General features: G+C 42.4%; 1 protein-coding gene across 7 annotated transcripts in view; it reads right to left on the bottom strand.

The window, feature by feature from the left end:
- Positions 1 to 313: 313 nt before the first annotated feature.
- golm2 (golgi membrane protein 2) overlaps positions 314 to 19,476 on the bottom strand; it is a 129,090-nt gene continuing 109,927 nt past the window's right edge. For 2 of the 7 annotated variants that reach the window (XM_072470396.1, XM_072470399.1), the window contains one exon: positions 314 to 3,810. In XM_072470396.1, the coding sequence (XP_072326497.1) occupies positions 3,728 to 3,810 (83 nt within the window). In that variant the 3' untranslated portion in view covers positions 314 to 3,727. Of the gene's footprint in view, positions 3,811 to 9,012; positions 9,237 to 14,516; positions 15,400 to 19,476 lie in introns of those variants that run through there. The other 5 variants (XM_072470395.1, XM_072470398.1, XR_011933852.1 and 2 more) reach the window with 4 other exon arrangements.

The raw sequence follows: 19,476 nt of genomic DNA, 5'->3' as shown, positions 1-19,476 counted from the left end.
CATAACTTGACATTTTCAATTAGCCTTACGCTATTCCTTACGCTATTACTTACTTGACACTTTGGAAGTTATAGCCGTCTTGACTCTGCCCTTTCTCGCAAATGTTTGTGGGAGACTATTTAACATTAGTCTTTGGTAAAAGCCAGAAACATAGATTATCAGAATTGGCTGGACATTGGTTCCGTAAGCTACAAAAGTAGAGAACATCAACCAATGAACAAATTGTAATCATGAAAAATAGCAGGGTGTTCTCTGTTCTATTGAGTAAATCAATGCTCAAACCATTAAGAATATCAAGACAGACCCACACCCCTAGAGAAAAAAAGTTTTTATTTTAGTTAGAATTTTTTGCTGAAAAAAAAAAAACATTCAAGCTGCAAATACTTTAGTGAAACCTCATTTTCAATTGAGGTGGAGAATTCCAATTCAAGGGAGAACAAGACTAGAACGGAAGGGCCGTTGGAGGATTAAAAAAATACAAGCACATGTCCTGTTCCAGATTACAAGTTATGGCTCTTGCAAAATGATCAGATACAGAATGATGCCCGGAGTAACTATGATCACTTATGCCACAGGGTAATCACCTTCGACGAGCGTCAGCCATGGCTTAGTTGGTGGCATTCTCAACTCAGTCAGAAGGTTCTGGGTTGACATCCCACTTCAGGACTGGAGCACAAAAATCAAGGCCAACACACCAGTGCTGCACTCTGGAGGTACCGTCCTGCGGATGAGACAGTAAACCAAGGGGCTGTCAATCCTTTCAGGTGGATGTAAATATCCCGGAGCACAACGCTGATGGAAACAAGGTTTCTTTGATCCGAAATGTTCACGCTTTCTTTCTCCACAGGTGCGATCAGACCTGCTGGGCATTTCCAGCAATTTTTGGCTGAGAAGTCAATGTTCGTAGACATTTAGAACTTTGATGTAGATGAAGCTGCAGGATCTCCAAATATTGTCTCCATTTCCCTTCCCAAAGTTTGAACACCTCACCCTACTTTTAAACGGTCTTGAAATTAAAGCACATTTTAGACCATTTCTGGTAGACAGTCCAAATGATGCCGGTATTAATCGACAGCATTTCACAGACACACACTCCACATCAACTCAAAGAAATTTATTCAAAGCATTGTAAACAAATCAGAGGAACATAAATCCATTTTACCATGCAGCATCTTCTTACAGTTTTACAACACGGGTGAAACATTTCAGAAGCACAAAAATCCGATGTAATTATTTAACGGAGAAAAAAGAACAATCCTAGCCCTCCCTAAAAAGCTGCACACAGAGGCGGATCTACCGATTTTTGTTTACATGACTAAATTTGCCAATTACAGAATAAGATATCCAAAAGCAAGTTAGAAATTATGTAATTTAATCTAGTGCTTCAGATAAGGAACCATAAAATTAAGTAATTGATTGGCCAGAAGGTTCATTATGAGCTGTATTACTCATTCTCCATTATTATTAAATTGTTAATCGCTTACTTAAGAATGAATTATTTTTTTACATATTGCATTCCACTGTGTCCACTCAATGACACTGATGGGATCCCACAATTCATGTGGGATGTATTGTCACTCCAATTGAGGGCTACCTTACCAAACACGAGATTAGAAGGGCTGTAATAAGGTCTGCAGTGACTTTTGAGTTATCCCACAGAGTATATACTGCAGCAATTTATTTTTTAAACTCATTATGTTTAAAAAGAAAAAATGCATTATTTTTCTCCACTTCAAAATCCCAATTTTTGCTCTGAACGTCATTATTTTTTGAAGTATAAACTTTGCAATCAAATTTATCACACCTAATAATGAACATTCTAACTCGAATCAAGATTTCATATTCATGGAGATAGTATATTGCAATACACTTTTAGTCTGTCTATATTTTCCAAATTTGCAAATTGTGCATTCACTGTATTTTTGCCTCATACTTCAGCAGTACATTAGAGGGTAATACATTTTTGTATCATGTAGAAAATCGCCAACATTCACTTTAAAAGTGATAGTGCAACATTTTACTGCCTGGCTCACTCATTAGAGGGTGATACAATATTCATGATTTTCAGTTCCACCTAAAACCACAATTAAGAGTCCTCTTCAATTTTGGTATCCTAATATAGGAAGGATATTAAAGCCATGGAAAAGATCCAACATAATTTCACTAGTTTATTGGATGGGAAGAGGAAGCTGGAATGGCTGAGTGGGTAAGCTCTCCTATCTTGGAGCCAGATGGCCCGGTTCAAGACCCACTCCAGGACTTGTTGGTCATGAAAGCACCAGCTATTTGTGCAGGCAGGCCAGCATGCATCAATGATGGCCCCATACCCTTTAAATGGGGGGTGTTAGTGTCAGGGAGGGCAACCCAGCTGTAAAACCATCTGCCAAATCCAAAAACATTATTGTTGATATGAAGGAGCAAGAACTAGCATTCAGGCGATCCCATGTAACATAGGAAAAGCCGAAAAGAAGGAAGAGTGGTGAACCGTATCTCAAGGAATGAAAACCACACCCAAAATACCATTGTGAGATGAGCTTATATTTTATGTTAGACATGGGAGCCTATGTTCATTTAATGGAAGTTTAAAAAAAGAAAATTCATTGGATGTGGGCGACGCTGACTAGGGCAGCAATTATTGCCCATCCCAATTTCCCTCGAGAAGGTGTCAACATCTAACTCATTAGGGAAGATAAATTAGTACTCTACTCACCAATAGTAATAACAACAACCTAAAGGAGGGTCACGCTGCACCACAATTTTCAAGATGGTGTTTTTTTTTTTACATCATTTGAGTTCCACTGCGATACTGTTCTTCAATTCAGCAACCTCTTCACAGAGTGCACACTCCATGTCTGTCTGTAGGTAGCACTGTCCAAGTTTCATTGCTGTCCCTTTTTTTTTTTTAAATTTACATAGCAATAAACAAGTTGATGGAAGCAACAAAAGGAATGAGTGTGAAAATTAATATCCAAACTATGCTTCTATTAAATACTTTCCAGATGAATTTCCTCTGCTGCATTGGGTTCAATCAGTATGTTACTATACATTCTTTTAATGTTAAAAGTTAGAACCTGTTCAAATCACCAGAATCGATTCTCATCATTTCTCTCAAAGAACCAAGAGATAATATTTACTGTTTTCACAGCACAATGCAAAAAAGTCACAAAGCAAAATTAAATCTTGTAGGTGGCTGTACAAAGAAAATGTTTTCAGCTATTTAATTGCTACGCTTGTTTTTAAATACAGTAAATTTAAACAGATAAGTTCTCAAATGCTACTTTGATTAACCTGAATATAGCAGATTACTGCGAGCCTGGACAGTCATTTCACTGATTTTATTACATTTATGTAATGGTTTCATGAACTCCAAACCTTTCTCAAAATGAAAACTAAATTTTGTTCATAAAATCTTCAAAAGTACAAAATATACAAAATAATGTACAGAGGTAAATGAAATACCCGCCCCCCACCCCACCCCCCCACCAAATGCTTGCAATTATAAATCAATTAAACAATTTGCTTATAATCTTTAAGAAATATTAGTCTGCATCACCTTCTATTTCACCGGACATCAACAGCAGGAGTTCTCAAACTTGTCAAGTAATGCACTTGTCAAAAGAAAAAGGCCATGGCATACTGTACAACAATTTTGCATTATTGCGTCGAGAGTCAGATTCAAGATTCCTTCCGCAGCCTATAAACATGGATTCCATTTCATGGCAAAAAGTTACAAACCATCAGCTGCAAAACGGTGATTTTCATACACAGCAGGATTGTTCAGGTCCCCTTGAAGCTCTTGTTCCTCCTCATCTGAGATTGGAAATGAAACAATTAACAAAATTAACATGGAGTTTCAGTAGTAGTATGTTAGGAATGGATTTACAATACATATTTTAAAAACAGGGGTGCGGCACGGTGACTAGCACTGCTGCCTAGGACGCTGAGGACCCAGGTTCAATCCCGGCCCCGGGTCACTGTCCGTGTGGAGTTTGCTCAACCTCCCAGTGCCTGCCTGGGTTTCGCCACCACAACCCAAAGATGTGCAGGGTAGGTGGATTGGCCAGGTTAAATTGCCTCTTAATTGGAAATAAATAATTGGGCACTCTTAAATTTATTTTAAAAACACGTCCAAAATTCTAACTATTGGGTCAAACCTCATTCTTCATTGTTACAAAGAATATTACAAACTCAAAAAAGCAACTTTAAACTAGAATTTGATTTTTTTTTCTTAAAAATTTAGAGGACCCAATTCATTTTTTTTCCAATTAAAGGGGCAATTTAGTGTGGCGAATCCACCTACCCTTCACATCTTTGGGTTGTGGGGGTGAGACCCATGCCGACACGGGAAGAATGTGCAAACTCCATACAGACCGTGACCCGGGATCAGACCCGGGTCCTTGGCACCACGAGGCAGCAGTGCTAACCACTGCGCCATGCCGCCAACTATATTTAGAATTGCTCTTTTTCTCCACCTGTCCTCTTCTGAAGGCAGTGATTTGTGGTTCCAACACCTCACTCAAGTGGTTATTACTCATCAATGCAGGCACTGATATTTGACCATGAAGAGAATCACAGCTGAGTCAGATTCTGTCTTTACCTAATCATTATTTGTGCTTCCATTCCAGGGGTAAACACTAGATCAAATTGAGGAAAACAAACATCACAGATGTTTTCCTCCTCAATCCATGAACACTAAAGTCCATGGCAGTATACCTGAAGCTGTCCAGTTGACATTCTCTAACTTGGCGCAGAGAGAGTAATCCTAAAGTCTTCTTGGCCACTATGACCAAATACCAGGCCAGGATGTTTTTACCCCACCCATCCACAAAATAATTCAATTATATGGAAACCTGGTCTGTAGCTGGAGTTAAATAATACACTAACCATTGTTAGCAAAATAATTTATAACATTTTCTGTACAGTTATTTAATAATTGATTATTGCTCATAATAAATGTCCAGGAAAGCATTCATCAAGACGAGCTGCATAAATAGAATGCTACACACTCTGAATCAGCTCTGGCAACTGTATCCTACAAATGGTGATTCCCTATATTCTAAGGTAAATACATTCAAGTCTGAGGTGTAAGGCGTCCACTACTTTACAGACAATAAATGAGAACAAGTGATATGATCACAACACTGTTGTCAGTTCATTGTAGGTCAGTGTAAATGAGACTATAATGCACTCTGTCACTCACCGTGTCACAGGAGTACTTGGTGAAGTGGAATAGGAAGCTGGTATTTATGAATATATTATAATAATTTATGATATTAGGGCATTGTATAAAGGTTAGGGAAAATTAATAATAGGGGGGGTTGCAAGAAAGGAATAACAATAATCATGGGAGACTTTAATATGAAGATAGACTGTTAGTTTAACATCTATCTTTGGGAGATTGTGGGAATCCATTAGTAAGGGATGATGTGGAGATGCCGGCGTTGGACTGGGGTGAGCACAGTAAGAAGTCTTACAACACCAGGTTAAAGTCCAACAGGTTTGTTTTGAATCACTAGCTTTCGGAGCGCTGCTCCTTCCTCACCTGATTACAAGGAGATTCCTCACCTGAGGAAGGAGCAGCGCTCCGAAAGCTAGTGATTCGAAACAAACCTGTTGGACTTTATCCTGGTGATGTAAGACTTCTTACTATTATTAAGGGAATAATGGGATATTTGGAAAGTCAAAATGCAATCCATCAAAGTCTGCATGGTTTTATGAAAGTTAAATAGTTGCAAAGTGGATTTTAGAGGTCCTGTAGCTCTAGTGTATCTGGACTTCCAGAAGGCATTTGCCACGGTGCCACACAAATGATTAATACACAACCCCACGGGGTTAGACGTAACACATGCTTGGATAGAGGATTGACTAACCAATAGAAAGCAGAGTGAGGATAAATGCATCTTTTTCTAGTTGGCAAGCAGTAACTAGTGCTGTGCCATAGGGTTCAGTCCTCTGCCCCAACTATTTACAATATATATTAATGACTTGGATGCAGGGATAAAATCTACTATAGCCAAACTTGCAGACACCAAAATAGGTGGGAAAGCAAGTTGCAGTGAGGAAGTAAGAAATTTACAAAAGAATATGGATAGGTTAGGTAAGTGGGCCAAATTTTGGAAGATGGAATTTAACGTGGATAAGTGTGAGGTTATCCATTTTGGTCGGAAGAATAAAAAGGCTACTCATTATCAAAATGGAGAGAAACTTCAAAATGCTTTGATGCAGAAGGATCTATCTGGGTGTCCTCGTGCATGAATCGCTGAAAGATAGTATGCAGGTGCAGCAGGTAATAAAGGAAAGCAAATTGAGTTTTGGCATTCATTGCTAATAGATTAGAGTATAAAAGTAGGTGTATAAGACATTGGCAAGACTGCATCTGGAGTACTGCACAGAGTTTTGGTCCTCTTACGTGAAGAAGGACGTAAATGCATTCAACGCGGATCAGAGAAGGTTCACTAGATTGATTCTAGGGATGAAGGTCTTATGAAGATAGATTGAGCAGTTCAGGCCTATACTCACTGGAGTTTAGAAGAATGAGAGGAGATTTAATTGAGGTATACTATATGCTAAAGGGATTGACAAGGTACACTTAGAGAGGATGTTTCCCCTTGTTGGAGAGAAGACAATAATAGTGGGGGATTGTAACTACCCAAAAAATGGGCATGATCGAACAGCCACGCTGCACCCGAAAAGCAGCAGGCTGTGGCACAACGTGAGCAGTTCAGGCGAGCGGCGCTCCTCAGCGCACAAAACGGCAGCGCACAAAACGGGGCTGTGTGTGTCCACGCATTCCCCGCTTAGGCCCCTTATCTAACGTGAGTGATGGTTTATAGCCATATGTTTTTCGGCGCTGTGAGCGCCAGGAAACAACTGGCTCAACGCGCTCCCCGTGGGACTTTGTTCCCTTTTAGTAAAATCGCGCCTATTAACTGGGATTGTTTTGGTGTGCAAGGTAGGGAGGGAGAAAAATTCTTAAAATTGCATCCAGGAAAACCTTTTCAGCCAGTATGTAGAAAGCCCAACCCAGGGATGGGGCAATTCTGGACCTAAAATTCGGAAATGAGTCCGGGCAGGTGGAAAGGGCACAAGTGTGCGAGCATTTTGGAGATAGCGACCATAATTCCGTTATATTTCGGATAGTTATGGAAAGGATAAGGACAGGCTGGCAATAACATTTCTAAACTGGTGAAAGGTTAATTCTAGCAAGATGAGATAAGATTTTGTCCAAGCGGCCTGGGAGCAGCTACTTGCTGATAAAACTGTCACAGCAATGGGAGTCCTTCATAGAAAAAATAGGAGGCCATTCGGCCCTTCAAGCGCGCTCCGCCATTTATTATGATCATGGTTGATCATCCAATTCAATCACCTAATCCTGCTTTCCCCCATATCCTTTGATTCCCATTCGCCCCAAGTGCTATAACTAACTGCTTCTTGAGACCATACAATGTTTTAGCATCAACTACTTCCTGTGGTAACGAATTCCACAGGCTCGCCACTCTCTGGGTGAAGAAATTTCTCCTCACGTCTGTTCTAAATGGTTTACCCTGTATCCTCAGACTGTGACCTATGGTTCTGGACGCACCCATCATCAGGAACATCTTCCCAGCATCTAACCTGTTCAGTCCTGTTAGAATTTTATAGGTTATGAGATCCCCCTCATTCTTCTGAACTCCAGCGAATACAGTCCTAACCGATTCAATCTCTCTTTGTACGTCAGTCCTGCCATCCCAGGAATCAGTCTGGTAAACCTCCACTGCACTCCCTCGAGAGCAAGAACATCCTTCCTCAGATAAGAAGACTAAACCTGCACACAATATTCCAGGTGTGGCCTCACCAAGGCCCTGTATAATTGCAGCAAGACATCCCTGCTCCTGTACTCGAATCCTCTCACAATGAAGGCCAGCATATCATTTGCTTTATTAACTGCCTGTTGCACCTGCACGCCTAACTTCAAGGAGTTAGCGAGAGTACAGGGCAAATATGTTCCCATAAAATCAAAGGGTGGGACCAAGACTAGAGAAACCTGGATGTCAAGGGATAGAAAGGTCAAGATTGCGAAAAAATAAAGCTTATGGCAGATACGGAGAGCTCAGTACAGCAGAATGCCTAGTGGAAAATAAAAAGTGCAGGGGCCGGGAGACAACAAAAAAGGAAAGGGAAATTCAGAAAGCTAAGAAAGTTTTGGTTGGTGGGTAGAATAAAGGAAACCCCAAAGGGTTTTTTAAATATATAAAGAGCAAGAAGCTATGGAAAAAGAGTGGGGCCAATTAGGGTTCATCGCGATATTTGTATGTGAACCCAGATGACGTGGGTACAGTCCGAGAAGAATACTTTGCATTGGTCTTCACAATGGTAAAGAATGAGGTGTGTATTGACATCAGGATGGAGGGCTGTGAAATACAGGAGGAAATCACCATAGAGAGAGCGGAAGTACCAGCAGGTTTAGCAGCCGTAAAAGTGGATAAATATGCAGGCCAGGGTTGTTGCTGGAGGCAAGGGGGCCCAGGAAGTAAATTTTCAAATACCCTCTGGCCATAGGCGAGGAGCCAGAGAAATGGAGGACTGCTAGCACTGTCCCGTATAAAAAAACAAGTGCTGGAAAATGGAATTTGTTGACCAGCATGGACACAATGGGCCGAATGGCCTCGTTCTGTCCGGTAAACTTCTGCGAATCTATTAATTACTTTTTAATCAGCTAAAACAGACAATGGATTCCCCCCCCCCATATCATCAGGATGAACTGGAAACTGAGATTTTAGGGAAAAAGAATTGAATTTGTGCTGACCACCCCACTCTTGAACCGGAGAAAGAAGGAATGGTTCAATTACCATAATTGAATAAAGGAAAAGATCTTGCCCTGCAGGAATACCAAGATTCGTTTTAAAGGACTCAAGTTACAAAATGCCATTTAACCTCTGAACTACGAGTAGACTAAGAGAATTAAATCATTTATAGAGGGAAGGAAGAAAGAATGAGGGGTATGTTCTGGATAAGAAACACTCTGAAGCAAGCTGAAAATAAGACATTTTATTACAAGCATGAAGGGGAATGCTTCAGCGAACCAAAGCATTGGAATGATATTTATCTATAACAATTTGGCATCATGGCAGGATTTTACAGACAGCTCCGATTAAAGGAAAGTCTCCGTGGACAGCAGAGTATCGTATATTTTAGACCACCGAATCTCTGGTTAGATCTGACTGACCGCTGGGGCCTCTTCAGAACCTCAGGGATCGCTGAAAACAAGAGGGAGAACAAGGGTAAGGAGAGAATGTTGTACCCGGATCACTGCCAGCCGATGTACATGCAGGAGAGGGCTTAGTGGGTATGCCCCGGGGCGTCTCGTTACTTACACTGTCCGACCACCAGGCTAGAGGGAATACTTTAAAGTGGAATACTTAAGGGCTGCACGGTGGCACAGTGGTTAGCACTGCTGCCTCACAGTACCAGGCACCCGAATTTAATTCCCCCCGTGCCTGGGCGAGTTTCCTCGGGGTGCTCCAATTTCCTTCCACAGTCCAAAGATGTGCAGGTAGGTGGATTGGCCATGCTAAATTGCCCCTTAATGTACAGGTTAGGTTAGGTTATGGGGGCAGAGCGGGGAAGTAGGCCTGGGTAGGGTGCTCTTTCAGAGAGTCAATGCAGACTCAATGGCCAAATGGCCTCCTTATGCACTGTAGGAATTCTATAATTCTAATACTCAAATGAGCATTCCCAAAGGGGACGAACCTTGTGCATTTGTGATCACTGCCAATCTAAGAGAATTATGGCTCAGCTCAATAGCTGTGATTTTTTTCTCTCTGGAAAGGCAATTTCTCAACTGGCAACAACCCTCTGGAAGCAGCAAGATAACTTGGTTCAGGCTGCCATGTTGACATTCCTAAATTGGTGGAATGGCAGCTTGTGTACACCAAGTGTTTAGAAAGGCCAAGAAATGACCCTCTGAATGACGTAACTAAAAGGCTGACCTCGAGCAGGACGACGAACAGGAGGTAACCCATTCTGGGTACCTGTCCTGTATCCATTGGTCAGAAGTATTTGAATAGATGGTTGACAGCTGGGTAAGCTACCAGCGCCCAGTAAAAGATATACTAACAAAAGGTATATTAAACAAGTCCTGGGAGGCAGCAGTGCTAGTCAGGCAGCCATCTTTTTCAAATGGAAGACGACTGCAGAGGGCAGAGTTCCCCATCACTTTGACAAGAGAGCAGAATGCTGTTATCACAAGTTACTGAGATCAATACACTGTGCCAAGCATCCACCTGTCCTCTGGGATCAGTAAACCACTTAACTGTCACAGGTCATGTACTTTTTCTGTCTAATTAGTTAATGCATCATACCTAAATGGGTGCTTGGTAATAAACTATGCTAAAATTACTTATGAATAGTTGACTGCCTATCTTAGTATCTATGGCCCCGAATCCAGGGATCCAGAGCATTCAAGATACCATTGGCTTGAAATCTGAGAAGTAACAGCCTTAGGTTGTGGTTAAACGCATGCAGCAGTTATTATGTGAAGCCAGGAGTAACAGCCTCCCCGAACAGGCGCCGGAATGTGGCGACTAGGGGCTTTTCACAGTAACTTCATTGAAGTCTACTTGTGACAATAAGCGATATTCATTCATTCATATGCTGGAATGTGACAGATAGACGGTTTGATAAAGGAGACAGGAGCAAATGATGTGCTGGGAGAGCGTGACAGAGATTGAATGCATCCTTGATAAGCTTTCTGAAGAGGTTCAGAAAGGAACCAGGGAGTTGAGAGAAAATCTGGAATAGGTTGGCAGACACATGGGCACCTTGCAGCTGAATGTAAAGAACAAGGAGTTACGGATATTAGCAGGCAAGTTGCAAAAGGGAGGTGTTGGCTGGTAGGAGAGTTCAGCTAGCCTGAAAAATCAATCAGTTACGCTGAAAACAAGGGCCAAATGCCAGAGCACACAATAAAAAACAGCCGCTATAACAAACACAGAAATAGTAAGAAGTCTTCCAACACCAGGTTAAAGTCCAACAGGTTTGTTTCAAACACTAGCTTTCAGAGCACTGCTCCTTCCTCAGGTGAATGAAGAGGTATGTTCCAGAAACATATATATAAACAAATTCAAAGATGCAAGACAATGCTTAGAATGTGAGCATTTGCAGATAATTAAGTCTTTACAGATCCAGAGAGAGGGGTAACCCCAGGTTAAAGAGGTGTGAATTGTCTCAAGCCAGGACAGTTGGTAGAATTTCGCAAGCCCAGGCCAGATGGTGGGGGATGAATGTAATGCGACATGAATCCCAGGTCCCGGTTGAGGCCGCACTCGTGTGTGCGGAACTTGGCTATAAGCTTCTGCTCGGCGATTCTGCGTTGTCGCACGTCCTGAAGGCCGCCTTGGAGAACGCTTACCCGAAGATCAGAGGCTGAATGCCCTTGACTGCTGAAGTGTTCCCCGACTGGACGGGAACATTCCTGCCTGGTGATTGTCGCGCGATGTCCATTCATTCGTTGTCACAGCGTCTGCATGGTCTCACCAATGTACCACGCTTGGCAAAGTTTGATGTTTGAAACAAACCTGTTGGACTTTAACCTGGTGTTGTAAGACTTCTTACTGTGCTCACCCCAGTCCAACGCCGGCATCTCCACATCAAACACAGAAATGACCAGACTCAAGTGAGGAATTAGAAGATGCAGGAGTGGCTTAGAGGAAACGATTTGGCAGTCAGTTATCACGTCCCCTGAAGCAGACCACTCCCCATGTTTAGGTAAAATGAAGCAACTTCAGAAATATCGGTCAACAGAGAGCAGTTGTAGATGCTGTCTCCAAAACCAGGGTGTGACACTCCAAAGCTTTGCTGGAATAACAGTGATAAGGGAATGCTGGGGTTACCGAGCCAGATCAAGGACAGAGGCAGAGGGAAATGGTGAAGAATAACTCACCGTAGCCAGTTAAGAGGTCGCAACCTTGTGCCTTTCCCCTGGTGAGGTCAGGGTTCCAAGGGAGGAAAACATTAATTTCACACGGACCTGTTTTTTTTTTTTTTAAATTTAGAGTATCCAATTTTTTCTCCCCCAATTAAGGGGCAATTTAGCGTGGCCGACCATACACATCTTTAGGTTGTGGGGGTGAGACCCGCGCAGACATGGGGAGAATGTGCAAACTCCACACAGACAGTGACCCAGGGCCAGAATTGAACCTGGGATCTCGGCGTCGTGAGGCAGCAGTGTTCACCACTGCACCACCATATCGCCCACGACACGATCCTAGTTAACATCCCCACTGAAAGCCCGAGTATATTTGCAGAGAAATTCTGCAGCTTGAATCTTCCCCCGCATGCCTGACCTTAACCATCTTCAGACTCCAGAGCGGCATTTGTCCCAGAACAGAGTACATATTTTGCCTCACCTTCTCAAATTCAGATTTACAACAATAGCTGTCGTCTCGAAGACAAACAAATTATATCACCAAACAAACAAATCAAAAAATCCAAGTGGAATGTTCGATTATGGTTTTCCTTTTTCAAAAAAAAAAGATACATTGCATTGGACAAAGTTTCTCCATGGAGATAGAATGATAACTAATGGGATGTGCAAAATTGTGCGAGAGGAAGTGATTGAGAATAGGCGACAAAGGGAAAAAGTCACATGCCACCAAATTGGCTCCTATTTATTGACTACAGCTCCGCCTTCAACACCATAATCCCAGCCAAGCTCATATCAAAGCTCCAAAACCTAGGACTTGGCTCCCCACTCTGCAACTGGATCCTCGATTTTCTGACCAACAGACCACAATCAGTAAGAATGAACAACACCTCCTCCACAATAGTCCTCAACACCGGCGCCCCGCAAGGCTGCGGACTTAGCTCCCTACTCTACTCCCTGTACACACACGACTGCGTGGCAAAACTTGGTTACAACTCCATCTACAAGTTTGCTGACGATACGACCATAGTGGGCCGGATCTCGAATAACGATGAGTCCGAATACAGGAGGGAGATAGAGAACCTAGTGGAGTGGTGTAGCGACAACAATCTCTCCCTCAATGCCAGCAAAACTAAAGAGCTGGTCATTGACTTCAGGAAGCAAAGTACTGTACACACCCCTGTCAGCATCAACGGGGCCGAGGTGGAGATGGTCAGCAGTTTCAAATTCCTAGGGGTGCACATCTCCAAAAATCTGTCCTGGTCCACCCTCGTCGACACTACCACCAAGAAAGCACAACAGCGCCTATACTTCCTAAGGAAATTCGGCATGTCCACATTGACTCTGACCAACTTTTACAGATGCACCATAGAAAGCATCCTATCAGGCTGCATCACAGCCTGGTATGGCAACTGCTCTGCCCAGGACCGCAAGAAACTTCAGAGAGTCGTGAACACCGCCCAGTCCATCACACGAACCTGCCTCCCATCCATTGACTCCATCTACACCTCCCGCTGCCTGGGGAAAGCGGGCAGTACAATCAATGACCCCTCCCACCCGGCTTACGCACTATTCCAACTTCTTCCATCGGGCAGGAGATACAGAAGTCTGAGAACACGCACGAACAGACTCAAAAACAGCTTCTTCCCCACTGTCACCAGACTCCTAAATGACCCTCTTATGGACTGATTTCATTAACACTACACCCTGTATGCTTCATCCGATGCCAGTGCTTATGTAGTTACATTGTATATGTTGTGTTGCCCTATTATGTATTTTCTTTTATTCCCTTTTCTCCTCATGTACTTAATGATCTGTTGAGCTGCTCGCAGAAAAATACTTTTCACTGTACCTCGGTACACGTGACAATAAACCAATCCAATCCAATTAGGATAAGTCTATGGGAGCAATCTGTCGTCTGTATACATTTTATTGAAGGATTAAGGAGATTGTAGGTTTCCCTGGGCTTTCTTTTTCAGAGAATGGAATTTGATAGCCTGTCTGCCACCCAAACGTTCGGACCACTAAAAGGGCAGATAAGCAAAGACTTCACCACAGATGAGACCCAAAACACATACACCTTGGCTGTTTTGAGGGTCAGGATTTGGGATACCAATGCAAGCGTGCAGTTATGGTCGGACAAGTACCCTTCAATCGTTCACAGAAACGTGTGAAACGTCGAACTTATAAAAATTGTTGGTGGAATGCGCTGGCGTTTCAAACATGTTCAGCTTTTGGACAACGGCATCCATGGTCTAGGTGGCCAATAGACCACATTTTCAGACCATCAAGGTTTTAACAGAGAACTGATTTCACACTAATATAGGGAAAACCTTTTAAATCCATACGTGTTTTGTCTTGAGACATGATTGTAGTGAATTGGTCAAGACATCACACTGACAAGCTGAGAGCTAGCCAGTATTCTATTCCAGAACATACCACTGTTAAATAATACCCCACCCCAAGGCCCATGCCAAGGAGAACTCACCAACAATCCATATATCCCCGTCATTTTATTCATTCTGCCTTGTGTTCAGACAAAGGGCTAATACCGACACTGATCATCTTCTTATACAATAAAACAAATAGATTAAATCTATATTTAATGAGGAATCAATATAAATATCTTCTTCTTTATTGGGGACCGTAAGATTTCAATAATATTCTAATTTTAGGATTTTCTATTAAGTAGGACCAACATTTTGGGATCTAACCACTTTAAGTAGACTAACTTAAGTGCTTACCAGTTGAGAAAGAGGTAATTAAACATTTAAATGATCAGGCTGCTGGCAGTTTCAGCTGCAATGCTCAAGGTTGTCAATCCAGAGAGAACTAACCTACAGTCTTAAAGTCATATTTGAGGCCAACAGAACTAATTCTTAGCATGAATCCTTCCCTATGTACCTTTTAATTAGAATAGCTTTCTAACATATTGATTGAGTCAAACATTATCTTTGCTTATTTTTTTCTAGTTTTACCACTAGAGACATCATTTACTCCTGGTACGAATAGCTTTCAGGGCATGCATGACTTGTTCAGGTGTGTGAAAACATCGAGAGCCAAATAGACTATTCCATTTTGTAACAGAGGCAACATGTCATTTCTACTTCCAATTTGTGGAAACCTAGAAGGTAACAAGCACCCGTTTCAGTCACTGGTTATGTGAGTGGAGCCACGGAAGTGGGAGAGAAAGCAAGTGACCTCACTTTCGACAAACTGAAGGGTTAATGCAAGCGATGTCCAAATAGGGTTTAAGCACTTTCAGAATTCAGGATAAATATAAAAAGTTTCAAGACATTGTGGGCACAGTCGTCGGACAACTCTCTTGAAGAGGCAGCTAACAAGACTGTGCTGATTTGCAGCCTTCGAGGATTCATGCATCTTCAGTCTTCACTGAATTTTGTTAAGTATATTTACATTCTTGCTTGATAAATTCCACTTTGTCTCCATCATTTGATTGCCCCTTGGAGGTCAGCTCACTGAGACTCCGATGAACTCTAGATTTGGGATACAAAGTTAAATTAACTAAAGATACCACAGCCCAAAATTTTAATAAAATCGAAATTCTTGCAGTGGTTCTGTAAATGAGTGATCTCGTTTCCACGATACATACTTAAATTCTCCAGCCCATTTAATCCCTCAATTTTATGAAGTCCTTGTTGCTCGTTCGAACTTTATGTGGTCATTTTCAGGAAGTGGAGTTTATGGCAAGACCAGGATTAATAATTCAGAGAACATGAATCCAAATCCCACTACCTCACCCAAGGAACCCAAACCAACCTAGCTCCCAACAAAGAGTAAAAATATCAAAAGTGACCAGATCACCACAAAACCCAATTGATCGCCCTCCAGTGTTATCAAATGATGGATGTGTAATACTTTCTAATTACAATATGCAAGAGGAAACAGTTACCTGCTGTGAAATGCTTTTACATGGCACAGAATTACTTTTACACAGAACAGAATTACATTAAGTTTACAGCACAAATAGACTATGCCCAATTCGACACAAGCCTCTTTCCAACACTTGTAACCTATCAGCTAAAAGTGCAATCTCTTTTCAAGTCGCTATTTTCTTGTTGGTTTAAATTGTGGGATCTGCCCACTGCTGTTTTTAAACAAAAATCAATCTTTTGAGGCACCATTTCACCTACGAAGCTTAGCGTCAATTTCACTTCCAGGTATAAAATAAAAGGCGAACCATCTTGTTTTTAAGGAAAAAGACCTGATGTGGCTGTATCCAGTGAAAACTGTTTTCCATTTAAAGTGATGCAACCACCTTTTTTTTTATAAAAACGTTTTCGTTTCAAAATCTCATTCCATAAACATCTGCCTTTAGATCAGGGTGATCATGAACTCAGTGGAAATTAACTCTCCCCATTTCAGATGCTGTAAACACAGGTTCACCGAAGAGGTGCAGACACAAGGGACTGCAACCTGACATAAACATTCCTGCAGCTCTGATACAAGGGAGCAGCCCATGCAGGAAGTCTGCACCCAGAGATCAAACACTTTTCTAAACCGCAGGTTTGATCCACACACAAGAAATTCTCCTGATGACACTTGGCAGCCAAAGGGTACATTTATAACTCGGAAGAAAGTACATACAATGAATGTTGCTTGTAAAACAGGAAACAACTGGCTAAAGTTACTGTTCTTATACGGTTTGTAAACATTAAAAAGAAAGCAGCTGCTCCCCGTTACGAGGTGAACAAGAGCAGCAAAGTTCATTTCCCCACGAGAAGATCACCTAATAATCTTTCCTCAGCATCTGAACCCAAGACAGATAAAAAGTTCCTTTTCTACAAAATCAGCAAACTGTTGAGCACCAAGATCCTTGTGCTTCCGGTGTCCATCAAATTCACCTGCAATTCACTCATTCAACAAGCAATTGCGGTGATCAAAATCAAACACATCTTTATAGTTACATCACAGCATCAGGAACTGACTTGGTGTCACCCTGTTGAGGAATCAGAACATGTTTAAGATGTCGAATGGCTTTTAGGAACAATGACACTGAAGTTTGCAAAACCATTGGACATAACAGATTTAGCTTGGGGGGGGGGGGGGGGGGGGGGGGCTCAGTGGCAATTTCACTGGACCAGTAATCTACAACTCTTGGGATTCAGGTTCGAATCCCACCGTGACAGATGGTGAAATTTGAATTCAATAAAACATCTGGAACTAAAAGTCTGATGGTCATGAAACCATTGTCGATTGTAATAATAATAATAATAATAATAATCTTTGTTTGTGTCACAAGTAGGCTTAAATAACACGGCAATGAAGTTGCTGTTGTCATAAAAACTAATCTGCTTCACTAATATCCTTTAGGGAAGGAAATCTGCCGTCCTTACCTGGTGTGGCCTACATGTGACTCCACACCCACAGCAATGTGGTTGACTCTGAACTGACCCCTGAAATTACGGAGCAAACCACTCCATAGTAAGTGTTTACAATAACCAAAGTTCCATTAACATATGTTTACTACCTGTTCTCCATAACCAACAAATCAGAGTGACGTTATGCCTCGGAGGTGGCTTTACTAGTTCCATACAACAACCATGCCAGAAGGGGCTTCTCCCATCATCAAATAACAACTTAAAGAACCTGAAAGTCTTTAAACATTAATGCTGTAATCCTCATCAGGGCAGAAAAAAAAGATAATATGTGTACATTACATTTACAAACTGTTGGGTTCCTACAACATAAAAAGAAATCCAACACGATGTTCAAAACTTTATTCTTATTGCTATTTTATAAACTTGATTTTCTGCTGGCCCAAAAAGAAGGCTGCTACAAGTCACATGACCACAGGAGGTAGCTTTACTAGTTCCATACAAGGAACTCCCTTTGTTCTGGGAGCAACCAGGAGTTACAAGAACAAAATAATTCTTCACTCAGCATGTGGTATCTCACACATTTGTACAGACCCCTTCTTGCCCAGTTTGGGGAAAATCAGGCTTAATCGGGTTCCGAGGCATTGGCCCATCATCAGCCCCACCAGTGCCAGCCCTATTGTGACATGTGGCGTGGTCCTATAGTTGAAGAGGAATCGATTCCTGGCCACCAGACATAGTTTTGTGCTAGCATCTTAATTTTTTGCTTGACCGACCACTGTGCATCCTGCTGGATCAGTTCGTGGCCTGGCTGCAGAATGACCATGTGTGCTCCCCACAAGAGGTTGCTGTTTTCGACGTTCAGTCTGCTGCTTTTAGACATAGGGCTGAGGGCGAGGGGGGTCCTGCAATCCGGGATTCCAGTAACATGTGACAGAGCTTTGTCAATGGGGGATCTTTCGATGTCCATGCTGGTATCTGTACGGCTGGTACCGGCAGAGTAAGTTCAAAGTCGCCACGACTTCCTCCACCACGGTGGAAACATGGGGCTCACAGGTAGCGGGAGATGGCCAAAGGCATAGGCATAGATATAGAGACCCATGGACGATGTTGAAAAGTGTATTTGTACGCCACCAGCAAGAGTCCCCTTGTGGTCGGTGATTATAAAAAAAGTGCCGGTCATAGGTATATTGATGAAATTCTTTCAGGGTGCAGATCACCACGAAGCCTCCCCTTCATGAACAGGTCTCTGAACCTCTCCAGACCCTCCCCCTCCCAAAACTTAAATGTCGAGTCCAAACCCATTGGTAGAAAATGATGGTTGTTGCGGATGGGGATAGCGAAGACAGGGAACAGAGGTTGAAATGCTGCCTGAACTGCTTTGAAATTCTACAGCTGGAATCCACCGCTGGATTCAAGGAAAATCTCACTGGAGAGAAAGGCAATGGTACCGTAACTATTGCCTATTGCGCGAATGCCAGAAACAATGTGGGGGCTTGCTTCCATTTTTCCCCATATGGGACAAGGATCACTGTCTCGGGTGTTGTCTTTTAGATGAGTTAATAATAACCTTTATTGTCACAAGTAGGCTTACATTAACACTGCAATGAAGTTACTGTGAAAAGCCCCAAGTCGCCACACTCTGGCACCTGTTCAGGTACAGAGAGGGAGAATTCAGAATGTCCAAATTACCTAACAAGCACGTCTTTCAGAACTTGGTGGGTGGAAACCAGAGCACCCGGAGGTGATCCAAGCCGGTGAGGCAACAGTGCTAACCGCTGTACGACCGTGCTGAAATGAGGCCCAGTTGTGGGCCACCCGGACCCCAAATAGAAAACGCTAGTCTTGGAAAGTCGAAGTTGGGCTCTCCTCCCCGGGGGTTTGAGCAGGAAACATTCGCTCTCATCCAAGTTCAGCTTATAACCAGAGACGAAGCCAAAAAAAATAAGCAGCTTCATAATCTCATCCATGCAGGGTACTGGGTCCATAATATAAATAAGTAATTAATCCGTGTAAGGGACACCCAATGCTCCACCCCTCCCAGATTTATCCCCCTTCACTTAATAGAAGACCTCAGCGAGCAGTTCTATTGCCAAAGCAGAGACAGTGGACACCCTTGTCGCTTGCCGCTATTCAACGGAAAATAACCAGAGTACGAAAGGTGGCAGTGTGGGCCTTATACAGTAGTCGAATCCAGGAAATAATCTTGTGGCCAAAACCGAACCTCCCCAGAAT

The sequence above is a fragment of the Scyliorhinus torazame genome, chromosome 12 (assembly GCF_047496885.1).
Source record: "Scyliorhinus torazame isolate Kashiwa2021f chromosome 12, sScyTor2.1, whole genome shotgun sequence".
In the NCBI taxonomy this organism is placed as follows: domain Eukaryota; kingdom Metazoa; phylum Chordata; class Chondrichthyes; order Carcharhiniformes; family Scyliorhinidae; genus Scyliorhinus; species Scyliorhinus torazame.
The sequence above is the reverse complement of the archived record's forward strand: the minus strand, read 5'-3'. Positions and strand labels throughout refer to the sequence as shown.